Raw genomic sequence first — 23118 nt, forward strand, 5'->3', positions numbered from 1 at the left:
GCATTGTTGAGAAACACATTTCCTGGCATTTGGAACCAGGCTGGAGTCCAAAATCTGCAGTTTTTAAAAACAATTTGAGATCATTTTTCATTTTGTGTTAAAAAATGTTGTTATTTTTTTGTGAGAATAACTGTGCGTCACTTAACAAGAGCTTTTAACAATTTACCGCTTCATTTTTATTGTTCCATCTACAGCTATCAGCTTGTGGTGTAGTGAGAAGAATAATGTCTCAATGCTGATTATTCAAATGTTATTTTAATAATAAAGTAGAAATAATCGCAGTACCAAATGTATGAAAACTTAATATTATTAAAGGAACAAGTTCAGTTTAACTCAAGAACTGGTGCTGGACTTCAGCAGCTCTTCAAACATCACATTTGTGTCACATGACCTAAAACATATAAAATAAAACTCATCAATTTTACTAAAATAAAATAGAAAATACCTTAAAATCAGGTTGAGGTTTGCCTTGTTCTATTTAGTTTTGTGTCACATGACCTAAAAGGTTTTTGTTTTTGCTTCTCAAGTGTTTCTTCAGTAATTTATTGAAGGTCCCTAAACAAACCGCTGTCCCATGTATGGACAGATAAGACAATTAAGCGTGGACTGTCTTATAGAAGGACAGACAGGGACTTTGTCCTGCCTGAGGTTTACTGCAGATCCTCAACCTTTAAATCCAGATTTAAATCTGAAGCTGGGTGTYGTTTGGGCATCGTGAAAAGGAAAAACGTAGATCCAGCTGACGTCTGCAGCGAAGCTAAAGAAGCTGACTCAGCATCTGATTAGCAAAGGAGATCAGGACACGTCTCCTGGAATCCAAACGGACCCAAACGAAGATCTGAGCTCCCGTTAAAAGAAACAGGCGTACGGTTACAGATCATTTAGTTAATTTTACCGTGATAAGAGATCCTGATTGAGCCTTTCGATCTCGGTCACGGCCTTATTAAGCTCTTCCTGCAGCTCCTCCTTCTTCTGGTTCAGCTTCTCTCGCGCTTCTCGCTCTGCAAGGAAATCGGCCTTGTAGATCTCCGCCTGAGAAAACACAAAATAAAATAAGTCCAATTTGTTTGAAAAACTGTTGAACTAAAGCAAACTGAAGGCACGCTAAAAATGAACGACAAAACTGTGGCTGTTTGTCTTTCTGTTAGCAAAATATCAAGTTTTGCAAATATGCTGAATTTTTGTTTGGCAGTAGCCAGTGGTGGGCACAGTTCCGCTAATCCACCAATCTGTTAATAGCAGAACTAGCATCTCATTTAGCTTTAGAATTAGCCTTTTGGCTAACTTTGGAAACCGTTAGCGAACCAATTCCCTTCCGCTAAATAAGGTTCTGSTAAATTTAAGTCCACTAAAAATTTCACAAGTTTAAATTTTTTTTATTTTTATGCCATTCATCCTGAAATAAATAAAAACTATCCTCTCTTACAAGCAGTGCTGGACGTGTCAGGCACCGTGTGTGTAGCATGTAGCGTCTTTAGCAGCTAAACTTCAAACTAAGAGCGTCAAAAAGAAATAAAATGCCATTTAACAGTATTTAAATAACAAATAAAACAATTAACAATGTAAAGTATTTGATATTTGCTGTTTGACTAGCGTCAAATGGTATTTATAAAAATCAAAAGTTGTTGTTTGAGAAGGAATTGAAGGTTTTATTTTGTTTTTGTTTCTTGATTATTATTGCTTGAAATTAATTATGGAACAAAGGGGCAGATATAAGATTTTTTTATTTCTGCCTCCTTTCATTTCAGTTGGGATTTGTATATTTTTGTTGTGTAGAATTTATTTTTGTTTTTAAATTAAATGAATAAATAAATAAATAAATCTCCAACTTCAACTCAGAGCGCTGATAGCAAAGCTTAACACTTGGAGTCAACTCTGGCTGTTTGTTATGAACCACTGGATAGATTTTCAGTGATCAACCTTAGCGAACACAAAAACGGTGACAGATGTTGGGCTAAAATCTGGTGTGGTAGTAGCTGAGAGTCATCCACGACACATCGTCTGAGCTCTAACAAGTCCTCCTGAGATCAGAGTTGTTACTGATTGTAAACAGGTWCAGGTGTGCGAGGGTACCTGCGCGGTCAGGACAGGGACGGTCTCCAGCGAGCCTTTCTGTTGCTCCACCTCCTCCTTCAGTTTGTCGATCAGGTCCTGCTTCAAGGCGAGCGCCCGCTCCGCCTCCTCCAGTCGGCTGCTGAGGTCTCCTTCCTGCGGCGCCGCCGGGAGAGGAAGTTTAAAACGAGCGCGGCGTGAGGACCGAAGCGTGTGGGTGTGTTTTTACCTCGTTCTTCAGTTTGGAATCGTAGTCTCTGAACAGACACGTGTAGGCGTGCTGCAGCTGGGTCAGTTTTTTCCTTAAAGAGAGGAATCATTCAAGCAGAGTTTTACATACTTTTATATATGTGACCCATCATATCAAAATGAGGATTAAGTCAAATTTGTTCAAAATGACCTAATTACATTTTCAGATTCCTGCTTTAAAAGCTACATTTTGATACCTGGATCATTCTGATATCATAAGCTTATCCAGAGATATGATCTCATTTGTCTTGTTGGTTACGATAATACATTACTGTTWGGTCTGAATTTTAATTTTATGTAAATTAATTGAGTTATTTTTTTATGTCAATATAAAGAGCCTCAAATAGTATTTTTATATTAAGATTTCCCAGCTGGAAAGAAACAAGAACATTGTTAACTGACAGGGAAAAATTCAAAATTTTAAAGCATTTTCCTCAAAATCAGGTTTTTTGTTGCTGCTGCTCAAAAAAAAAATGCTTGAAAATTTTCTTTAGGATTATATTTCAGACTGTTCATTCAAATGAGACAAAATGCTATTTTTGCAGACRTTTAAATCAAAACCCTAAATCTGCATGTTTTCCCACATTCTACTTTTGGACTTCATCCGTGTTTCGATGTGATGGGTCACATTTACGTAAACGTCGAGTCGAATCCCCGTTATTTACGGGAGTGAACCCACTTCTCCTCAGTGACGGTGTGCCTCTCCGTCTTCAGGGCCTGCTCCAGACCCTGGACCTGCAGCAGCAGCTTGTCCATGGCCACGTTGTGCTGCGTCTTCTGCTGCTCCAGCTCTCGCTCCGCCGCCTGCAGTGCCTTCACCTTACCCACCAGCCTGCGGGTCGGAGACAAAAAAACACGGCTCAGCGGGGAGAGGACGGAGACCCCACGCTACGCTGACGTGACGCCGCCGCTTACTTCTCCTCCAGAATTTTGCGCTCGTACTCGCTTTTCTCCAGGCAGCTCTGCCTCTCGTTCAGCTCTCCTAGCAGGGAGGTTGCCTGGGCTTTCAGGGCCTCGCAGTCTTTGGCCAGCTGTGAAAACAAAACATTAACCCACATTAATGGCTGCAGTGAGATCAGGAGTCAGAACGCTGGGCGGGTTGAGCGTCACACCTGAGCACAGTCCTTGTCCTTCTGTTTGAGCAGAGCTTCTGTCCGGTCCCGCTGAGCAGAGCTCTTCTGCAGGTAATCCAGCTTCTCCTCCAGCTCCCGATACCTGCAGAGAAAGCTCACCTGTCAACTTGATGCAACGAAAAATCCTCTTTCAAAAGCCTTTAAACACCTTCCTGCATGTTTAAACTGTACAATCTGTCCAAGAACCTACATTTTATTGTAATTTTTTGAATAAAAAATAGTTATCTGTAGCTGCATCAGTACACACCATAAACATTTTTTTTAGTTTCAGTTAGAAACTTTCTAAAAAAAAAAAGACTGAACTGTGCCAAAATGTTGAAATAAATACCTTCCCACTTCAAATTAAGCTCTTAGGGGTGTAAGAAATACACTGAAATATTGTGATATTGGTCGATATTTCATTTCCTGTTACTGTATTGACTCCTAATTGAGACTTAAAGCACCTGTAACAAATATTTTTTGTAAAAACATGAAAGCATTTTTTGAAAGCTAACATTAACAACTTGTTGCAAAAAAGAAATCACGCCGCTGAGATGAACAGCTGTTGAGATATTTACATGTGAAGTAACAGGAAGTGATGTCAAAGGGGAATGTCTGAATGTAAACAAAGCTTTGCTACAATAACACAGACTGTGAGAAGAATCTGATGTTTCTTTAGATTATTTTGAGTCTATCAGAGAGATGAAGAAGAGTCAGAGCTCAAATAACATTGTTTTAATAAATAAAGACCAGGAAGTTATTTTTCTTAAAGAGTTTCCCCATGATGTCACTTCCTGTTTCACTTTGGCTGAGCCAAGTTCAAAAGAAAATATGCCCGTTGTGCGATAAAATGTGTAAAATTGTTTGTATTATGCCAAATTCCTCAATATAAAATATGTTTTCCTTGACTTTYTGTATTTAAAGTACTGTACATCCATCTTTAAAAGTGCCTGTGACATCAAATTTTTTGTAATTATACAAATGYATTTTTGGAAAGACAACACTGAGAACATTTTACAAAATAATTTTCATGCCGCTGAGATGAACAGTTGTTGAGATATTTACATGTGAAGTAACAGGAAGTGATGTCAAAGGGGAATGTCTGCATGAAAACAGAGCTAAGCTAAAATGCTCAACAGCCCAGACTGTGGAGAGGAATCTGACGTTTTAGATCATTTTGAGTCACTATCAGACAGAAACAAACAAACAAACAAACAAAAATAAAGAGTCAGATTTCAAATCATAATGTTTCAATAAACAAAGAGCAGTGAGTTCTTTTTCTTAAAGGAGTTCCCCTTTGATGTCACTTCCTGTTTCCCTTTTGCCGAGCCACGTTCAAAAGAAAACAGGCCAGTTATGTGTCCAAACAGGTAAAATAATTTTTGATAGATTTTGATGTTTTGTATCTGAAGGATAAGCACGTCACAGGAACTTTAATGGATGAAAGAAATGTGAAATTAAAACAGTTCTCACTATTGTTCTTCTGACTGTATAAAAATAAACCGAATTCAATCAGACTTTATGCATGTAATGCATTGTATGCTCTTTAAACTGGGTTATTTTTTTAATGAGACTATTTTAGAGGAGAAAATATTGATATATCATCTTGCTGACAGCATGATAATATATCATATCGTGACCTCTGTGTTGTGATATCACAGACAGCGCTTGAAGCTACACAGAAATATAAGCTAACAGGATTATTTTAATGCAAAGAGTCCAACTTTAAGAGTGGTGCAATGGTAAGAAAATAAATACATCAAATAGGACAGAGTCTAAGCGTTTCTGGTATACGAGCAAAAAACAAAATGAGCTCCGAGTTCAGAGAGAGGCAGGCAGAGAAACAGAAAACCACACAGAGCTGGGGGCTCACCTGCCCTGTGTGGCCTGAAGCTGCTCTGTGAGTTTAGCCAGGCCAAAACTGGAAAAGGGAACAAAAAGAGAGCGAGGAGGAAGAGGAAGAAGGGGGAAACAAGGGTCATTTCAAAGGTTTTTGTTAAGCAGAAGGAAAAAAAAAGATAAATTAGGCATGCTGATAGTCTTATTAACAGAGGAGAGTTCAGTGCAGACACAGCACCACGTTGGTTATTTGACAAAACTCAGTCAAAGTTTAGCAGAAAGTCAGTTCAGTGGTGTTAGCTTGCGTTAGTGTGGGAAAGCGTCGTACCAGTCGGAGGAATGCTGCGCCTCAGCGCGAAGCTGAACGGTTTCTTCAGAGCCGCCGCTCRCCTGAAAAACATTTACCTTCAGGTCTTAAACAAGAAGAGGATTCTTTGGATTTCTAATCTGCGTATGACAGAAAACGTCCGGAAACACCAAAAAATCAGACACTTCAAAGACAGCGTTAGCATAAATATGCTAATGCACACGGGTCCAATCCTGGTCCTGGATGACCACTAAAACCTCAGATCAGGTGTGCTGGAGCAGAGAAACCTCTGAAAGCTGCAGGCTAGCGTCCATCGAGGACCAGGATTGGACACTCAATCTGTTTTCCCCCTTCTTGTTTTCATTTGAAGCCAGTAGTATAAGTATCCATTAAGTATGCTAATTTTAAACTAAAAATAAAAGGAGTATACTTCTAGTTTACATTTCATGTACTTATCTGAGATATAATTCCCCAAGTTTATCTTATACTATACTAAAAGTATACCAAAGGTTTAAGTATACTTAGTCTATACTAATGTTTAAAACTTTGGCCAAGATAAACTTTAGCAGTACACTGAAAGTACATTTTTCACACAGCCTGGTTTATTTGTAGTATATTTCAAGAAAAAGAACTAAAAGTATCCTTAAATTACTTTCAGTATACTTCTGAGTATGCTTTCATAAACTAATTGTGGGTCAATTTAGTCCTAGAAGTATACTTGTCTTAATGGTAAATAAAAGTACACTTAGAGAAATTCAATTTTATATACTTTAGTATACATAATGACATGTACTTAAAGTATACTTTTTTTGTAAGTACTTTTCTAAGTTTATAAACAACAAAAGACATTATAACAGTATACTTAAAGTATACTTTTTTTTTAACAAACAAAAGTCCCAATTTAGTACAAACAAGTATTAAATCAGTATACTTTCTAGTACACCTACAAGTACATGGTGCCTAATATACTTGATATACTTCAACTTAAACTCAAGTATACTTATTAAAATGAACTTGAAGTATATATTTTTACTAAGGGTCTTCAGGATGGTTTTACCTGCACCTGCAGCAGCTTGGCTCGGAGCTGGTCGATGCAGCGGCGCATTCGCTCCTTCTCCACCTCTCCCTCTTCCATCTTCCTCTCCAGCTCTCCGTTCTTCCACTCCAGTTCTTCATTCTTCCTCCTGAGCTCCCTCGTTCCCTCCTTCATCTCCTCCTTGTGGGTCTTCAGCAGCTGCAGGAACTCGTTTGCGCCCTCCACTGGCTGCAGGGAGGAAGTGGGACACGGTCAATCTCAACTCCAGTCCTTCATCGATGTGAAAAAAAAAAAAGACGACGACGAGCGACAAAATTTACAAAGTGAAGTCAGAGTTTGGTTTAATCTGGGAACAGTAATAAATTTCACTTTTTAGCCTCTTTGCACTGACTTCCAGGATGTTTTGATGATTTCACCTCCAGTTAGCTCCAATCATTCAGTCCTGTCGTCTCATTTCACGTGTCCAACACAAAGGTTGGGTGTCCCAGGATTCTGGTTTCAGCATCTGGTAACCTCAGGAACTAAAATATCATATAATCTATCTTTAAATTGAAATGTTTAAATCAGACATGTCTTCAGAAGTAATCGTTTAAATTCTACCCTGCAAAAAGTGTCCACCTAACCAAGTCTTACAATTTTATATCAGGTAAAAAAAAATAAAAAAATCATTTTTGATTGATGCACTAAACGAGAGCAGAGTGTGTTCGATTATTCATTATTTTACTGGCAGATTAATTTCACTTCATTTGAGTTGGATTTTGACCCACAAAATAACAGCAGCAGAGTCCTGTGCCCCCAACTATAAACAAGGTCATAGTAGCATTCATTATGCTACTTTTATCCACTTCAAGTGCRCTAACCTCACTCTTTTGTAACAACTAAGATAAAAAATAAAATAATAAAATAATAAATAAATTWAAAAAAGCATTGTTAATGGTAATTTTTTAATTTAAATCAATTCAAAAGTTAGGGGTGCACGATATATTGGCATTAATATCAGTATCGGCCGATATGTAAAACTGGGCCTATATTAACGTCTGATATTGATTTCTGACATTTTAGCTTTAGTTTCTGTTTTGGGAGGTGAGACGGTTGGTTGAACTGCATCTGTTTGTTCATGATAGTGATAATGATGCTGTGTAACCAGGAATAACAGAAGTAGAGCCATGTCAGAGGTCTGGTCGTTTTACAGTATCAAAAAAAGACCTAAGTACATTTGTGCGTATATGTATACCGGTAATAYAATTTGTGTTTGTGTAATATTGGTAAATATTGGTTATCGGCCATAACAGCAATAATTATTGTATATCAGATATTGATATCGGCTGAAATGTTCATATCGGTGCATCCTTATTGAAAATTTTTTCAAGACCCCAACTTGATGTTTCGGGACCCCACTGTGGATCCAGACCCCAACTTTAGGAACCCCTGATCTCACACGTTCTGCTCATTTAGTATAACAGTTTCAAAACGAGAACAAAACTATTTTTTGGCTGGGTTTAAGATTGTAAGTCTTGGTCAGAGGGTCAATTCTTGCAGCGTAATCCTTTAAATTGAATTTGTAAATGAACATTTTTCTCTGCTGGCTGCCGTAGCGCCGGAAAATATCTTTTTGAATAGTGTTTGTCGTCCCTACAGACCGGTAAAAATTGAGTTTTTAAAACAGATGTTCTCGTAAACAAAACCAGCAGGTTGCCATGTGGTAAAACACTAAATTTCAACACACTGAAAGATATTCTGAAGCTTCTCAGATGAAAAATAATTTGAAAATAACAACAACTAAATATGAAATGCTTCCTCGATGTGACTCGTTTCAGCAGCGCGGGTCACAGAAACACGCTTTCAGCTCGTCACGATTAACACAAACTGGTTCGCTGACATTCCCAGGTGATGTGCGGCCTCACATTTCTATCAGGTGCCAACAAACCACCTGATAAATATCACAGAGTTTAAAGCTGGAGTACTGGAACACAGGCAAACAAATATGCCCTGATTGGTTTATGAAAAAAAAAAAAAACTATGACAACTTTAAATGCTTCAACTACTGGCTCTTGCGATTAAATTAGAGGCAAAAGGTCACAAAATCTTTGAAAATTTTAAAAACTGTGGTGAACTTTAAGGCTCTTTGTGCCACTGGAGCCAGAAAATAAAACAAGATCAGGTTGGAGACTTGCTGTCAGAAGAATATCAAGTTTGCAGAGTTTTTAACCTCCATTTAAATTTTATTCTAATAGAGTCTCTATGGTGTTCATCAGCTTAAATCAAATTGTTTTATTCAGTTTTACAACTTGATTTTCAGTAAATCAAGCTGTAACGTGTTTATAAAAGGTTAATGTTGAATTTAATGTTTTTAATTTAAAGGACATTTGTGTGTACAGTGTAGTGAGACAGAATAGGCGAAGGCAGGCGACATGAAGCAGCTGATTAAGCAGAAACAGGACCAACGAGCTGAAACGTCTCACCAGGCTGCGAAGCGGAGTGGTTTGGGTTTGCTGTTCCGTGTCCTCGACCCGTTTTCTCTCCCACTGATCCAGAGTCTGAAAGACGAAACAAAAATAAGAGACGTTCTTCTGAAGGCAAAACAAAGGTTTTCTTCTTCGGTTTTTCCTGTTCGTTTCAGACTTTGGGCTGTTTTAGCTGTTCACACATCAAAACATTCAGCTCATTCAGGCGATGTGTGAGTTTTAGTTTTAGTAACTTTCATATTAAAAAAAACATTCTGTTTACAAATATTTTACTCATAGAAAGATACAAAAACCTCATCAGTTCCTTTAAAAACATTATTCWCTTGAAATCTGTTTCAGCTACTCGCTCTGCTTTTGTCTTCTGTAGCCAATATAAGCTTTTAGCTACCAGTCGGTTACATATAGCTTTCAGCTACTTTTAGCTACCGTTTACTTTTTTTAACTGCTAGCTTGCCCTTTGACACTTTTAGTCCACCTACTGTTATATTTAGCTTTCAGTTAGCCTTTGGCTATCTTTAGATTGCTTTTTGCTACATATAAAACCCATTTAGCTACTTTGAGCTAACTTTATGCTGCTTTTAGCTTCTACCTACCAGCTTTTAGCTACAATTCTATCTTTAGTTTCTAGCTAATCTATTAACACTTAGCCTTTGCCAAATTTAGCCTTTAGCATCCACTTGCAACTTTTAGACTGCTTTTTTCATACATTTAGCAACCATTTTGTTGCTTTTAGCTTCTACATACCAGTCTGCTAGTTTTAGCTACAACTTGTAGCTTTCCTTTTGACTCTTTCAGCCTCTTGCTACATTTAATTTTTTGGTTCTTCTTTTGCTAATTGTAAATTGCTATTTCCTACATTTACTTTATTTACATTTAGCAACTTTGAGGTACAATTTCATATTTATCTGCGAGCAAAACACTTGAGTTAGCCTTTGCTACATTTAGCCTTTAGCATCCACGTGCAACTTTTAGATTTAGATGTCTAAACTTTGCTGCCCTTTGCTTCTAGCTACACTTTTTTCTATATTTTATTTGCTGCTTTTCATTTCTAGCTACTAGTTTGCTTCTTTTAACTAACATTTTGCTACATTTAGATAAACCTTGCTGCTCTTAGCTTCTAGCTACATTATTTTCTATATTTTATTTACTGCCTATAGCTTCTAGCTATCTTTTTGCAATTTTTAATTAGCTTTTTGCTACTTTTAGATAAACTTTGCTGCTCTTAGCTTCTAGCTACATTATTTTCTATATTTTCTCAATTGCAGCTTTTCGTTTCTAGCTATTAGTTAACTATTTTTAACTAGCTTTTTGCTATTTTTAGATAAGACTTGCTGCTCTTAGCTTCTAGCTACAGTTTTTTCTATACATTTGCTGCTTTTAGTTTCTAGCTACCATTTTCCTACTTTTAACTAGCATTTTGCTACTTTTTGCAACAGATTTGCTACCTTTGGTTTTAGCTAGTGATCTGTTTATTTTTAGCTTCTTCAATAGGCTGAAATCAGATTCAACTGATAAAATGTAATAATTCTGGCCGCCTCATTCATAAAGTTTTTTTTTTCAGTCTTTCCTGGTTTTAGACACGTGTGGCCGTGTCTGTTAGCATCTTTATGACTGCAGCAACATCAAACCTCAGGTAACAGGTAAGTGGACAAACCTGCGGCCCCTCTACCGGCCCGTTTTTGGCGGGGCGTCCCTGCAAGTCTTCGGTCTGGCTGGAGTTGCAGCAGTGATTGGAGGCCGACGCCGCCGGCAGGTTGACCATGCTGTGTAAGGAGTGGTTCTCCTGGGCCAGCCGCTCCACCAGCGCCCGGGCCTCCTGGAAACGGCAGCTGAGGAATTCTCGCTCCTCCCTGGTTTTCCGCTGCCAGCCCTCCATCTCCTCGCAGCGCTGACGCAGGGCGAGGTTGCTCCGCCGCAGAGCCTCTGAGCAACGCACGGATGAGGTTACACAAACTGCTCGCCGCACTGAATGCACACCAAACGCTCGTCAAAAAAAGCTTTTCTTTTTTTACCTCGGAGCTGCTGGTTGTCGCACAGCAGTCTGGTCACCACTTCGTTGCCAGCGAGCTCTGGTGGGACCCTGAGGGCCCCCCCGCTGTCCTCCCCCGACATGTCCCACTGCATCGGACCATCAGGCTGGGGCTGCACCATTCCTGCACAAACATAACTACTGTTTTATCCACAGCTTTGAAAACTGGTTCTATTTTTCTATTCGATTTTGCGGGATGTTTGTTTTTCTGATTCTCCTCCTTTATTTATCCGTCCAAACAACGAAGAGAGACAAACAAAAAYGTTTTCACTGCCTCCCTGGTGACTCTTATGGTCTAGTTAAAAAATAAAAAATAAATCAGCCCAGTGTGTGCTGGTCCTTTACCTGCTTCCCTTCTTGTAGCCTTAGTTCCCAAAATAGTTTTATTTAAAGTCAAGTATTTAAAATCCAAATTACAAATTAAATCTAATAATTATAATAATAAATCTAGTTTTGTTTGTTTGTTTTGGTATTTTTATTCATGTTTATAATGTTTTATTGTATGCTGTAGTGTCTTTGATTTATGTATAAGACTGTTTATATTATTAATTTTACTTAAAAAAAATTTATTATACTTTTTAGGCACATTTTGATTTGATTTGATTTATTGATTTAACAGGAGAAGATTACTAAAAAATCAAGCCTGACTCAGCATAATTGCTGTTTTACAGCAGGTTCCTGTTCTGCAGCACATAAAACACTCAGAAATACAGCATCACAATCACATCATTATACACCATAGACACAAAGACAAACAAGCAKACCAAATTTCAGGAAGGCAGCATTTGCAAAATAGGACGTCTAAAWATGAGCACAACAAAAAGTGTCCAGCAGATGGCAGACAAGATTCTTCTTAAAGGGCTGTAGTTTTGAAATGGACTTTATGTTTTGAGGAATGTCATTCCATGCTTTAGTATAAACATAGAAGAAAGACCCTTTTAGATATACTGTTTATAAAAGTYCATCTAGGGACAAGTGGTGCTAATTAGCAGGTATGGGACTGCTGTTTTATTCAGTGTCTATGTTGTTGTGTGTCTGTTCCTATCAAATAAACGTAATATAAATAAAAGCTAAACAGCTCCTTTTCTTTATAAAACATTGACAACAAAAAGTTTTTATTTTCATCCCTTTATAAGAATAAATTTGTGCTTATTCACAGTTTATATTTTTGTTTCTCTGTGTTTAAAGAATTATTAGATTTAATTACTGTACTTATCCTCATGGTACAGAAACTAGCTCTTCCTAAGAGTCAAATTTTAGGTTAAAAAGTTCATAATATAAAGCATAAATACCATTTTAAAATTATTAAATGAAGAAATTCTTTAGATTTTATTGTTCCGTATTTTCCTAATTGGTTCCTTGAGTTTTTAAAAGTAGAAAAAGAGGCAGAGCTTTCAGTTATCAAGCTCCTATCTTGAAACACCTTACGGTTTTTGTCCACGACGCAGACACTATATTTAGGTTTGGGTTTCCTGAGGTATCCCTTAGTTCTGCTGCTATAGACCACTGCTGGAAGACAAACTGACCMCATTTTCTTCCCTCTGCTGCTGTCTTTGCTCGCTCTTACTTCGTTGTACTTTTTTCTGCTGGAGGTTTCTTCCTGTTCAAAGGGAGTTGTTTATTTTCACTGTCACCAGAGTGCTGCGTGGGAAGGGACACTGACAAAGTGAAGTTTCTACAAAATTTCCTAGCTTCCTTAGATCAATATTTATTATTTAGGTGAAGGACCCTGGACATTCGTTCTCCCATGTTTGTTGTGTGTGTGTGTGTTTCTCCGGACGGATGTTCTAAACTGCATCTTGATGTTGTRTGTGTGAATGGCAATAAATGCTTCTGATTTACCAACTGCCTTTTTACAATGTAACTTTTGAGTCCTAAGACGACTTTTGTTGAGCAATGTGTTGCCATGTAAACTGGATGCTTTCGTTTTGACACAACAGTATTAAATAATCACAATTGTTCGTAACTAAGTAAGGCCTTCGGTTTCAGAGGTTGAACACGTTTCTGCCTCGTTAAGTCGACTAAAATATGTTAAACTTTCACTTTCACTTTAATTTCCTATAAAGTTGAATTATAGAGAAGGAAAACACATTTTTTTTATCTCATTTTATGAATAAATGTAAGAGCTGTTTAACGAGCTGTAAAACTTTACAGGTAAAGAAAACATCACCTGATACATTATTTTAWTACCTTAATCTATGCTCAGCAGGCCTGAGTTATATAGAACCACTCGTGATTTTAATTATTCTTATTTTATAATCATTCAACATAGATGAGCTCGGATAAATACCATGTTCAGGAGASATGTTTCATTATTTATCTTAACTGAAACGTGATTTTGCTTTTATTTTTGTTCTTATCTGGACGGTTTGTGTAGATTATGCTTKTATTATGATGGAGAATGCAATGTGCTCACTCACTGAGAAAAAATATCTATATATATTTACATAGGAAACAGTCCTGATACTTAAAAACAGGATGGCCACAGTATTCCTCAACATAAGCTAACGTTAAATGTCAATAAATAATCTGTACAGAGACAACACGGTTCATTTACGACAAAAATACGTATCTTACCTTCTTTTTTTTTTCTCCAATCCTAAAGTCCGGAAGATCAACTGGTCAGGTTGTCTCAAACAAAGCTAATTCACCGGGTTGTTTATTTAAAAACAATAGGCGAGTATAGAGAAGCTAGCTAATTAGCTTGGTAGGCTAATTTAGCATAATGTCGGGAGGACAAACAGAGGCGTTTATTTATTTATTTTTACTAAAAATATATAATAATGAACATTAGTGAAAAATGTGCCTCACTAACAGCATTTTATCCAGTCTTGTAAGTTCTCCTGGGCGCGGTTAAAATTTCCAGTAAAAGCTGAATCTGTAAGCCCAGCCGAGAGTGTTGTTAGCTCGAAAAAATGGGACAGTTAACCCYGAGTTTAGCCTCGCAGGACACTGAGCCCTAGCACAAGTTTTAAGTACTAAAAAAAATGTTTTATTAAAATATGATTTGTTTTCAACAAGCAAGAATTATACAAAAACGTAATTAAGGTGAAACAATAAAAATAAATTATTTAATATGAAAATGTGCAAAATACACTGCAATATACAGCTAGATTTAATTTATGTTTATAAGCCCACCACTTCTTCATAATAAACCCTTTATTTAAACAACTAAATCGTGSCCAATTACAAAATTAAACATTTTTAAATTTAAATTTATTTACGTTTCTGTTTAMCAATTTAAGTTTCAACCAGTTCCTTGCAAAGTTGCGCCTGTCAGTCTGAACTCGGGGGCCTAAAGCTCCGCGCGCTCACAGGAAATCCCCTTTCTCTTTCCGTAGTGAAAGATGACGTCACCGAGCTGCAGCATTTTCATGTCCGCTGTAGTRAGGGAGGTGACATGATGCTGTCCGCGTCAGCTGCTGCAGCCGCTCTCCTTSTGGCTTTTATTTACCCGAGCCGCGCGCTGTATTTCCACATAGGAGAGACGGAGAAAAAATGCTTCATTGAAGAAATTCCGGACGAGACGATGGTGATCGGTGAGCCGGTGGTCCGTTAGCTTAGCGGCTAACTAGCAGTCTGCGCTAATAGCTGGTTGTTCCAAAGACGTTAGCAGACGTCAGAAAGAGTTGTTTGTGGGGTTCAAACCGAATAAAGTGATACAAACCAAAGAGTGAAAAGCTGCTCTTGGTTTGCCTTTTCTTTATTAAGATTTCACCTGTTTAGAATATTGTTCCGATTAATTTAAACAGGACGTTTCTGTCCATAAGTCTCAGTATGAAATAACCATAAACATTAAGATTATTAAAAATATAGGCAGTTCAGTTAGGAAAAAATATTTACACCATTCCGTAAAATATATTTAAACTAGATAAACTGCATTTTCTATGAAAACATATTGTAAATACTTTAGTGTTTTGGTTTTGCATTTAAATTAAATTGCTGTTATTACTTCTTGTCACTAGAGGGCGCTGTTGTGACAACATAAAGCTAAAAAAATCAAAAAAAGCTAACCTGGTAGAAAAAGGCTACCTAGAAGGAAAAAGTAACAAAAGKAAAACCAGAAGCTAAAATTATCAAAGCGTTACTTAAAAGAAGCAAAAAGCTAATTTAGGAGCATAAAGCCACTAAATAACTAAAAGCTAATATTAATGTGAAAAAGTAACAAGTTTTTTTATATTGTAGCTAAAAGTATGCCAGAGGCTAAAATTAACGAGGCAAAATAAAAGCTAAAAGTGGCAAAAAGATAAAGCTAAAAATATCAGAAAGCTAACCTTAAACTAAAAGTAGCAAAAGGCTAATTAGAAGCATAAAGCTACAAAATAATAAAGCTAAAAAATGTGAACCAAGAGGTAACAAAAAAGCTAACAAAGTAGTGAAAAGCTAGCTAAAAGAAGCAAAAGGCTACCTGAAAGCTGAAAGTTACAAAATAACCAGATGAAAACTATAAAGCCAGCTAAAAGTAAGATAAGGGTAACTAAAAGCTAAAAATAGTAAAATACTAAAAGTGGCAAAAGACTAGCTGTAAGGTTAAATTAAACTAAAAGTAACAAAATGCCAGCTAAAAGTTGAAGTCCAGTCAAAAGCATCAAAAAGCTAGTTAAAAGCAGCTAAAGGCCATCAAACAGCTATAAGAGCAGTAGCTTTAACCTCCTGCATGTGTCGTTTCTTGCAGGAAAGTACCGGACTCAGCTGTGGGACAAACAGACCGGGTCCTTTCTTCCGTCCACCCCTGGCCTCGGGATGCATGTCGAGATCAAGGATCCGGACACGAAGGTAAACGCAGGGAGGAAGTGCCGTTCTTATAAAACACGTCCGCGTGCTGAACAATTGTCCCAACTATTAAAAGGTTGTGTTTTCCAGATCATCCTGTCTCGTCAGTACGGCTCTGAAGGACGCTTCACGTTCACCTCCCACACTCCTGGGGAGCATCAGATCTGTTTACACTCCAACTCCACCAAGATGGCTCTGTTTGCAGGAGGCAAGCTGGTACGAACAACTTTAATTCACCACTTTTATTTCAAAAGTTAATCCTTAATCATGATATAGATGTAATAATACAAGTTTCATAATAACCTCTGCACCAACTTACTGCAACAAAATAATGCGCACGCAGCCAAGAATACAATTTTGTAAGCCATTCCCGTGAAATTAGGTCGCAATTTTCAAAAATGAGCTGCAGATTAGCCTTTTTGCTAACTTTGGAAACTGTTAGCGGACCGATTAGCTTCAGCTAAATTAGATTCCTCTAATTTTAAGTCCACTAAAAAATTCACAAGTGTAACAACTTCTATTTTTAAGCTGTTTATTTTGAATGAAATCAAACCTATCCCCTGTTACAAGCTGTGCCGGACATGTCAGACACCGTGTGTGTAGCATGTAGCATCTAAACTTCAAACCAAGAGCATCAAAAAATTTTATTATTTAAATAATGAATACAAAAAAAGTGACTAAAAATGAAATATGAAAAAGAAAGTATTTATTTGTTTGATTAATTATGAAAATACAAGCTTGATCAAAGAGAAAGGGGTAAACTGGAAGTTTCACAAGTTAGATTGAGCTATAACTCTGGTTCGGATTGGCCGATTTGCCACAGATGATCTCGCCCACTTTCAAAAACCAAAACAGGTTTGTCAGTCCCTCCAGTTGTTTTAAGCTGTTAGCTTTCACAAATTTTTTTTATCAATTAACATTAGAGCTTAGATTCTTGCTGAGCAGATTAGTGTTTAGCTGTGCTCACCATTGATTCCAGTCCCACAACTGGGTTGTTGTCTTTGCGATTAGCATTAGCTTCCACGATTTAAAAAAAATGTCAGTTTAGTGTTAATGAACCTAACTTTTTGGTTAGCGTCACTAGTCACCAGCTAGGCTCCAATCAGCCCTGCAAAGAAAAAAAAATTGAGGGAGTTGTCAGAACTTCTATTTATAAAAATTGGTTTAGCCTCTACGGTAAATTTATTAGCTTTAATTAATATAAGAGCAGCCCAGTGGAGCCTTATTTTGTCATATTAAAAACCACACCTTGATGTTTGCAGAGAGTTCACCTGGACATCCAGGTGGGAGAACACACCAACAACTACCCCGAGATCGCAGCCAAGGACAAACTGACAGAGCTGCAGCTGCGAGTGCGGCAGCTGCTGGACCAGGTGGAGCAGATCCAGAAGGAGCAGAACTACCAGAGGGTGAGTTGAACCAGAGACCGTCTGACCGTTCGGTCTTTGGCTCGCCCTTAAATGTTTTTTTTTTTTTTTTAGTATCGTGAGGAGCGCTTTCGCATGACGAGCGAGAGCACCAACCAGCGCGTCCTCTGGTGGTCCATCGCTCAGACCTTCATCCTCATCATCACCGGCATCTGGCAGATGAGGCACCTAAAGAGCTTCTTCGAGGCCAAGAAGCTGGTCTAACGTCCGACTGGGCCGGGGGGGGAGCGACCTGGACTGGACTCCGCAGAGCTGGGTCTCTTCCACCTCCAGCAGAACCATCGAGGAAGAGGAGGAGGAGGAAGATATCAACCACTGGCGGTACCAGTTCTTTCCCACAAACCAACCCTGAGCAACGTTTTCTTTTCCCTCCGTAGCACAACATTCCGGTCTCACCTGTGTTTGTGATGTTTTCTGGAGAAAYGTTTGATTTTCACAGGAGAAAAGAATGTTTCAGAAAAAATAACCCTAAAATCAGATTAGTTTGTTTCCGGTCAAAGGTCACGATATTTTACTGAAGCAACTTGACTTTTTGCTCTCGTCTTTATTTATGAGCAGCAGTTTCATAAAGGTTTTATGAAAAAAGCCTTTGTAACGGCATGAAAAAAATTTATTCAGTTTATCGGAAATCTGTTGAATTTGATCGTTTCAGATATTTCTTGATCTGCAGAATTACATCACATTTTTTCACCAATTCCGTCTTTATATTTGAGGCAGTTACATGATYGCCTGGCTTTCATGACAGTGGTTTATTTAATTTGTCTCATCAGATAAATGCACGTAGAAGATGCACAGATTTGTTATGATTTCAGCTACATTTCAGTGTTAAATATAAAAAAACATTCTTAATAAACTGTAAAGTTTTTAGCTCCGAACAAGTCTGTAAATACAGTGTACGATCCTTTAAATCTGTTTGTTTTTCTGTAAATAACAGTTGTTTGTTTTCTACTGATTTTTACCCAAAATTCAAGTCAACAAACGAGTTTTGTCAAATTTTATTTATTGAGCAGTCGACGGAACGTGTTTTCTGCCAAGTTTTAATAGGACAGTTTTTTTGTTGTAATTATTTTGAATGAGAAACATGCTGCTGCACTAAACTCCTGTTTAAAGTGGTTTTAATTATTCTGTACACTTCATTTTAGTCTGGATGTCGCCTTACAGTGGTTAATAAAGAAGGTTTAGCCAAACTAACATGTTTTTTTAATGTTTCTTTGTCATTAAAGTGCCTGTGATGTAATTTTTTTTTCGAAATATGATTGCATTTTTTGAAACATAACGTATTGCAAAAAAGCTACGCTGCTGAGACGGACAGGTGTTGAGATATTCACATGAAGAAACAGGAAGTRATGTCAAAGGGGAATGTCTGCATGTAAACAGAGCATTGCTGTAATGGCTAACAACACAGACTAAAGAAGAATCTAATGTTTCTTTAGATTAAGTCCATTAGAGATGAGTCAGAGTTCGTAATATGCCAAGTTTCCTAAATATAAAGATATTTACTTTGTATTTAATGGATAAGCGTCACAGACACTTTAAATATGAATAAAAACAACAAATGTTCGATAATTTCAACAGTGAAATTTATTGCTTGGTTCTTGCCTTTCCTCAGACTCTAAACCAAACAAAGATTAAACGTTTTGAGACAGAAAGCACACATCTAACCACAAGTTAATCTTTGTTATTTTTTACTGCCACTTTATGTGAAAAAAAAAAACGGTTCCTGACATCTTTTGAAGAAAAACCACCGCAGGGTTAAAATCTAACATTTGCATAGATTCACTTTCTTGCGTCTGGAAACAACACGGCACGGACTCGAAACACGCACTAAAAACACAAAAACCAAACTTCGATTATCAAGAATAAAGATTTGACACGTTAGGCACGTCATACGAAACCATATCAAATGCACGATACTAAATGTTATAAAGGGATCATCTTTTAAATCAAGTCTTTGCTTCAAGTGTACAATAAAAACCGTACGGATTCCTGAAGGTAGAAAACACTCAACGAAATCTCATCTTTTCCCTCAGATTAAGACGTTTTTAGTCAGGAATCTCAAAGTTATTTGCGTCAAACACTATCCTTAAACATCTTAAAAGGGAGACAAGGGAACGTTTAGTTAAAGTGGGGTTGTGTGGAGTACTCATAAGCAGCCAGTGTCTTACCTGAAGCAGAATGATCTCTCAAGCTAAGAGCTACTCATGCAAAAATGTCCACCAACTAAATTAAGTTAAACCTCTTATTTTGTAAGTTTTGAATATTTACTTTGTCAAACACCTAAAAGAACCAAGTAGGGGGTCTCTTTCTTGAGAGTGGGCGTGATTTGGGTATGTCATTACTGATCGGATGTACTTGTGGGCGTAGTTTGGGTACATCGTGATTGGTCAGAGTTACTTATGGGCATTGTTTAGGTAAACTGATTGATTGGATCGAACTGTGGGAGTGGTTTCGATAAATTATGATCAATTAGATTGACTTGTAGGCGTTGTTTAGGTGAACCGTGATTGATCGGATTGACGTATGGGTGTGGTTTAATAAAAACCATGTTTGGTAGGAGTGACTTGTGGGCATTGTTTAGGTGAACTGTGATTGGTCAGATTACCTTGTGGGTGCATTTTGGGTAAACCATGATTGATTGTATCGACCTGTGGGAGTGGTTTGGATAAATTGTGATCAATCAGATTGACTTTTTGGCATTGTTTAGGTGAACCGCGATAGGTCGARTTGATGTACCGGTGTGGTTTAAGTAAACTGTGATTGGTCGGATTGACTTGTGGGTGCAGTTTAATAAAAACCATGATTGGTAGGAGTGACTTGTGGGCATTGTTTTGGTGAACCGCGATTGGTCAGATTGTTGAATGGGCATGGTTTAAGTAAACTGATTGGTCGGACCGACTTATGAGCGTGGTTTAAGTAAACAGTGATTAATCAGAATGAATTGTGGATGTTTTGGGTAATCCATGATTGATTGGAATGACTTGTGGGAGTGGTTTGGACAAACTGATCGATCAGATCGACTTGTGGACGTTTAGGTGAACCACGATTGGTTAGATTGACTTGAGGGCATGGTTTGGGTAAACCATGATTGGTCAAATTGACATGTGGGTGTGGTTTGGGTAAACAAGGACTGGTTGGATTGACTTGCCATGTTGAATATGTATATTTATTAGAGATGGATTGGATAAATGGCTCTTTGAAGGGATCCGGATCTTGGCGAGCCGTTTGTTTCATAAAGCCGTTCGATTTTGAACGTATTATGTCATCACGTAGGGAAATTACGTAATCCCGTCACGTGGGTGGAACCATTTGTTCGTCAAGCGGAAACCCCCATTTCCCCGTGAGCTTCTGTACTCCACAACTCTGCCTGACTATATGAGGACTAAATGAAATAAAACTACGAATGGCTCATTTCTGCCCGCGATTCGGCTCCTATCATTCGTTGTAAAGAGCCGTTCAAAAGATTTGGATCGTTCGCCAAAGTCACAGCTCTAATATTTATATCATATCTTTTTTTAATGTTACTAAATCAGATCCATACGATTTTCTAAGCAACCTCAGTCTGAACAGACTTACCTCACTGAGGTAGGGGTAAATGGCTCAATCCAGTAAAGTGACAACTAACTGCTGCAGTTAATAAAATTACTAATAACCACGTCACATAACCCCACTTCAAACAAATTAAGACTGTTCTTTAAAGTCATATTGTCAGTAGTTTCTATCCTGTAATCTTCACTAAAAAGCTTTGTGTTGGAAGCCAAAGCGCTAAAATTCTGTTTAAAAAAACAGCTGAACTACCTTAGCTTCAAACCAAATGTCAATTTAATCTTCAAAAGAGCAAGAAGGGCACACAAAAAGTTGTCAACATGAGAATTCTCCTTAAGGTTTTCGGAGATGTTGTTTGCAGTGGTAGGCTCCAGGTTAGTTTTTATCCTCGTCTCAGTGTTCGGATACGGTGAGGTGTTTCATCTTCTTGGCAGCTTCTTCCGACACCGTCTTGGAGGTTTTCTCTGGACTGGGAGCCGGACTGGGGAGCGGACTGGGGTTCGGAGTGTTTGCGGCACTGTTGGGATACTCCCTGTTGCCGAAGATGATGCTGCCTACTCTGACGTTGGTGGCGCCAATTTCGATCTTTAACCCCAGGGGTGGTAAGACAAAAAGAGAATAAACGTTCTTACAAATCTGACAAGTTTTACATGAATTCATCACGTTATTGGCTAAAGCCTGGTTCAGACGGCAAGACAATTGTAACAATTTTTGACCTAATCTGACAATCTTATGGATGCGCTGATTATTGTGATGAGTGGTCTAGTCAGCTCAGAAGGACATCAGGACTGCTCCAATCTTAAATCGGGGATATTCAACAAGTTGGATTATTACCTGATTGCTGCTCCGGTTCATTAGTTCACCAGAAACATTTGATAGAGAGGTTTCTGTGAGTCTGAGTGAAATCTGTTAGTGTGGTGTGTTGTCTTTGCTGTGATTGTACACCACACAACTGTAAGATCAAATCTGAGTTTTTATTGTCCTGTTTGGAGTCTCTCAGGTTTTGAAAATTGACAGACTATTTTAAAATCTTGCCATCTGAACCAAGCTTAAAGCTGTAAAACTGTGAAAATGCATGAAAAATAGGCAAAACTTTGGATTAATTCACTGTGTTAATTTTCCTAATTTTAGCATTTAAACGTGACTCTCCCAGGTAAAGAAAGKTACGCACCGCGTGTTCAAAGTCGTTGGACATGCCCATGCTGAGCTCCACCTCCTCCAGGGGGATCTTCAGACTGTCGCACACCTCCTGTCTCCGACTCAGCAGCATCTATAACCAAGTTTAGATCTGAATCTTTACTATAAACTCACAGAAACATTGATAATCCGTTTAAAACAAAATAAAGTTCCTTCAGAAGGTTTTCTATGTACCTGAAAGTCCGGGTTGGAACCCAGGGCGAGGTCGTGGCCGTAGCGCCCGATGGTCATGAGTCCTAAGAAGTGCAGGGCGGTGCACTGAGACATGATGTGTTTGACCGTGTCGACTGTCTCCTCCGGCGGCAGGCCGTGTTTGCCTGCAACCGACACGCAACAGCCTGTGGTGAAACACTGAACCTGCCGGGGGCGCGTCTCTGCGACCGGCGACACTCACTCTGCTCTCCGCTGGTGTTGACCTGAACCATGATTTTTAACCTCTGGCTGCTGGAGCCTCGGAGGCGCTGCCACGAGCTGCTGACCCTGTCCGCCAGCTTGGCTGAGTCGATCGTCTCCACGAGGAAGAGGTTGGGAACCCCTAGAGAGAAGAACCAGGATTCTAGCTTTTATAGGTAAAACAGAGTCCACCTTTTTTTTCTCCATTCCAGGGTTTTAACTTTTAATCAGGACAAATTAGAGCAAATTTGGTCTTTATCGGGTTCTAAAATGTGACCAAAGACAACAGATTCCACAGAGGTGTCAAACTCGTTTCCACCGAGGGTCACATGAGCTTAAAGTTGTAATTAACTTCAACTAAACAGGAAACGTTACATTCCTGAGCACTAGTGATGTTTGATAAGGCCAATTTTCTTTCAAAAACTGAAACAGAGTAAAATTTGGCTGGTATCTGCAATACTGATCTGATATTGATACTTTGTGATAACACACATAACGTGTCTGGTAAATCTAAAAAAGTAGCGTTTTTCAAATTACCACTTTATATAGTAATTTATTTAATTTAAAAGTCTAACCCTGACCCTATATTTGTTTAGCACAATTTAAAATTCTTATTCTAAAGAAATATAATAATTTCTGAATCGTGAATAAAAGTGAGAAAGAATATTCTAAAAAATTTGTTTATTTTGTAGCATT

At 38.1% G+C, this 23118-nt stretch overlaps 3 protein-coding genes across 6 annotated transcripts in view; 1 reads left to right on the forward strand and 2 right to left on the reverse strand.

Annotated features, from left to right (window-relative positions):
- ikbkg (inhibitor of nuclear factor kappa B kinase regulatory subunit gamma) overlaps positions 1-14000 on the reverse strand; it is a 19420-nt gene extending 5420 nt beyond the window's left edge. The window contains exons 1-13 of one of the 3 annotated variants that reach the window (XM_014016303.1): positions 13667-14000; positions 11073-11213; positions 10715-10983; positions 9058-9132; positions 6617-6823; positions 5581-5642; positions 5287-5334; positions 3414-3516; positions 3244-3332; positions 2981-3133; positions 2282-2354; positions 2074-2208; positions 896-1032 (exon numbers count right to left, since the gene is read on the reverse strand). In XM_014016303.1, the coding sequence (XP_013871757.1) occupies positions 896-1032; positions 2074-2208; positions 2282-2354; positions 2981-3133; positions 3244-3332; positions 3414-3516; positions 5287-5334; positions 5581-5642; positions 6617-6823; positions 9058-9132; positions 10715-10983; positions 11073-11211 (1490 nt within the window). In that variant the 5' untranslated portion in view covers positions 11212-11213; positions 13667-14000. Of the gene's footprint in view, positions 1-895; positions 1033-2073; positions 2209-2281; positions 2355-2980; positions 3134-3216; positions 3333-3413; positions 3517-5286; positions 5335-5580; positions 5643-6616; positions 6824-9057; positions 9133-10714; positions 10984-11072; positions 11214-13666 lie in introns of all 3 variants that reach the window. The other 2 variants (XM_014016302.1, XM_014016304.1) reach the window with 2 other exon arrangements.
- A 439-nt stretch (positions 14001-14439) lies between these two features.
- On the forward strand, positions 14440-18526 carry tmed4 (transmembrane p24 trafficking protein 4). The gene is made up of 5 exons (XM_014016306.1): positions 14440-14628; positions 15765-15865; positions 15953-16078; positions 17125-17271; positions 17344-18526. Exons 1-5 carry the CDS (start codon positions 14490-14492, stop codon positions 17491-17493), a joined length of 663 nt encoding a protein of 220 aa, XP_013871760.1. The 5' UTR covers positions 14440-14489; the 3' UTR covers positions 17494-18526.
- Positions 18527-21089: 2563 nt separating this feature from the next.
- The window catches only part of plpbp (pyridoxal phosphate binding protein), a 6048-nt gene continuing 4019 nt past the window's right edge, over positions 21090-23118 (reverse strand). For both annotated transcript variants that reach the window (XM_014016309.1, XM_014016307.1), the window contains exons 5-8: positions 22424-22564; positions 22204-22346; positions 22004-22102; positions 21090-21417 (exon numbers count right to left, since the gene is read on the reverse strand). In XM_014016309.1, the coding sequence (XP_013871763.1) occupies positions 21226-21417; positions 22004-22102; positions 22204-22346; positions 22424-22564 (575 nt within the window). In that variant the 3' untranslated portion in view covers positions 21090-21225. The remainder of the gene's footprint in view (positions 21418-22003; positions 22103-22203; positions 22347-22423; positions 22565-23118) is intronic.

Source organism: Austrofundulus limnaeus, unplaced genomic scaffold (assembly GCF_001266775.1).
Source record: "Austrofundulus limnaeus strain Quisiro unplaced genomic scaffold, Austrofundulus_limnaeus-1.0 Scaffold142, whole genome shotgun sequence".
NCBI classification, from domain to species: domain Eukaryota; kingdom Metazoa; phylum Chordata; class Actinopteri; order Cyprinodontiformes; family Rivulidae; genus Austrofundulus; species Austrofundulus limnaeus.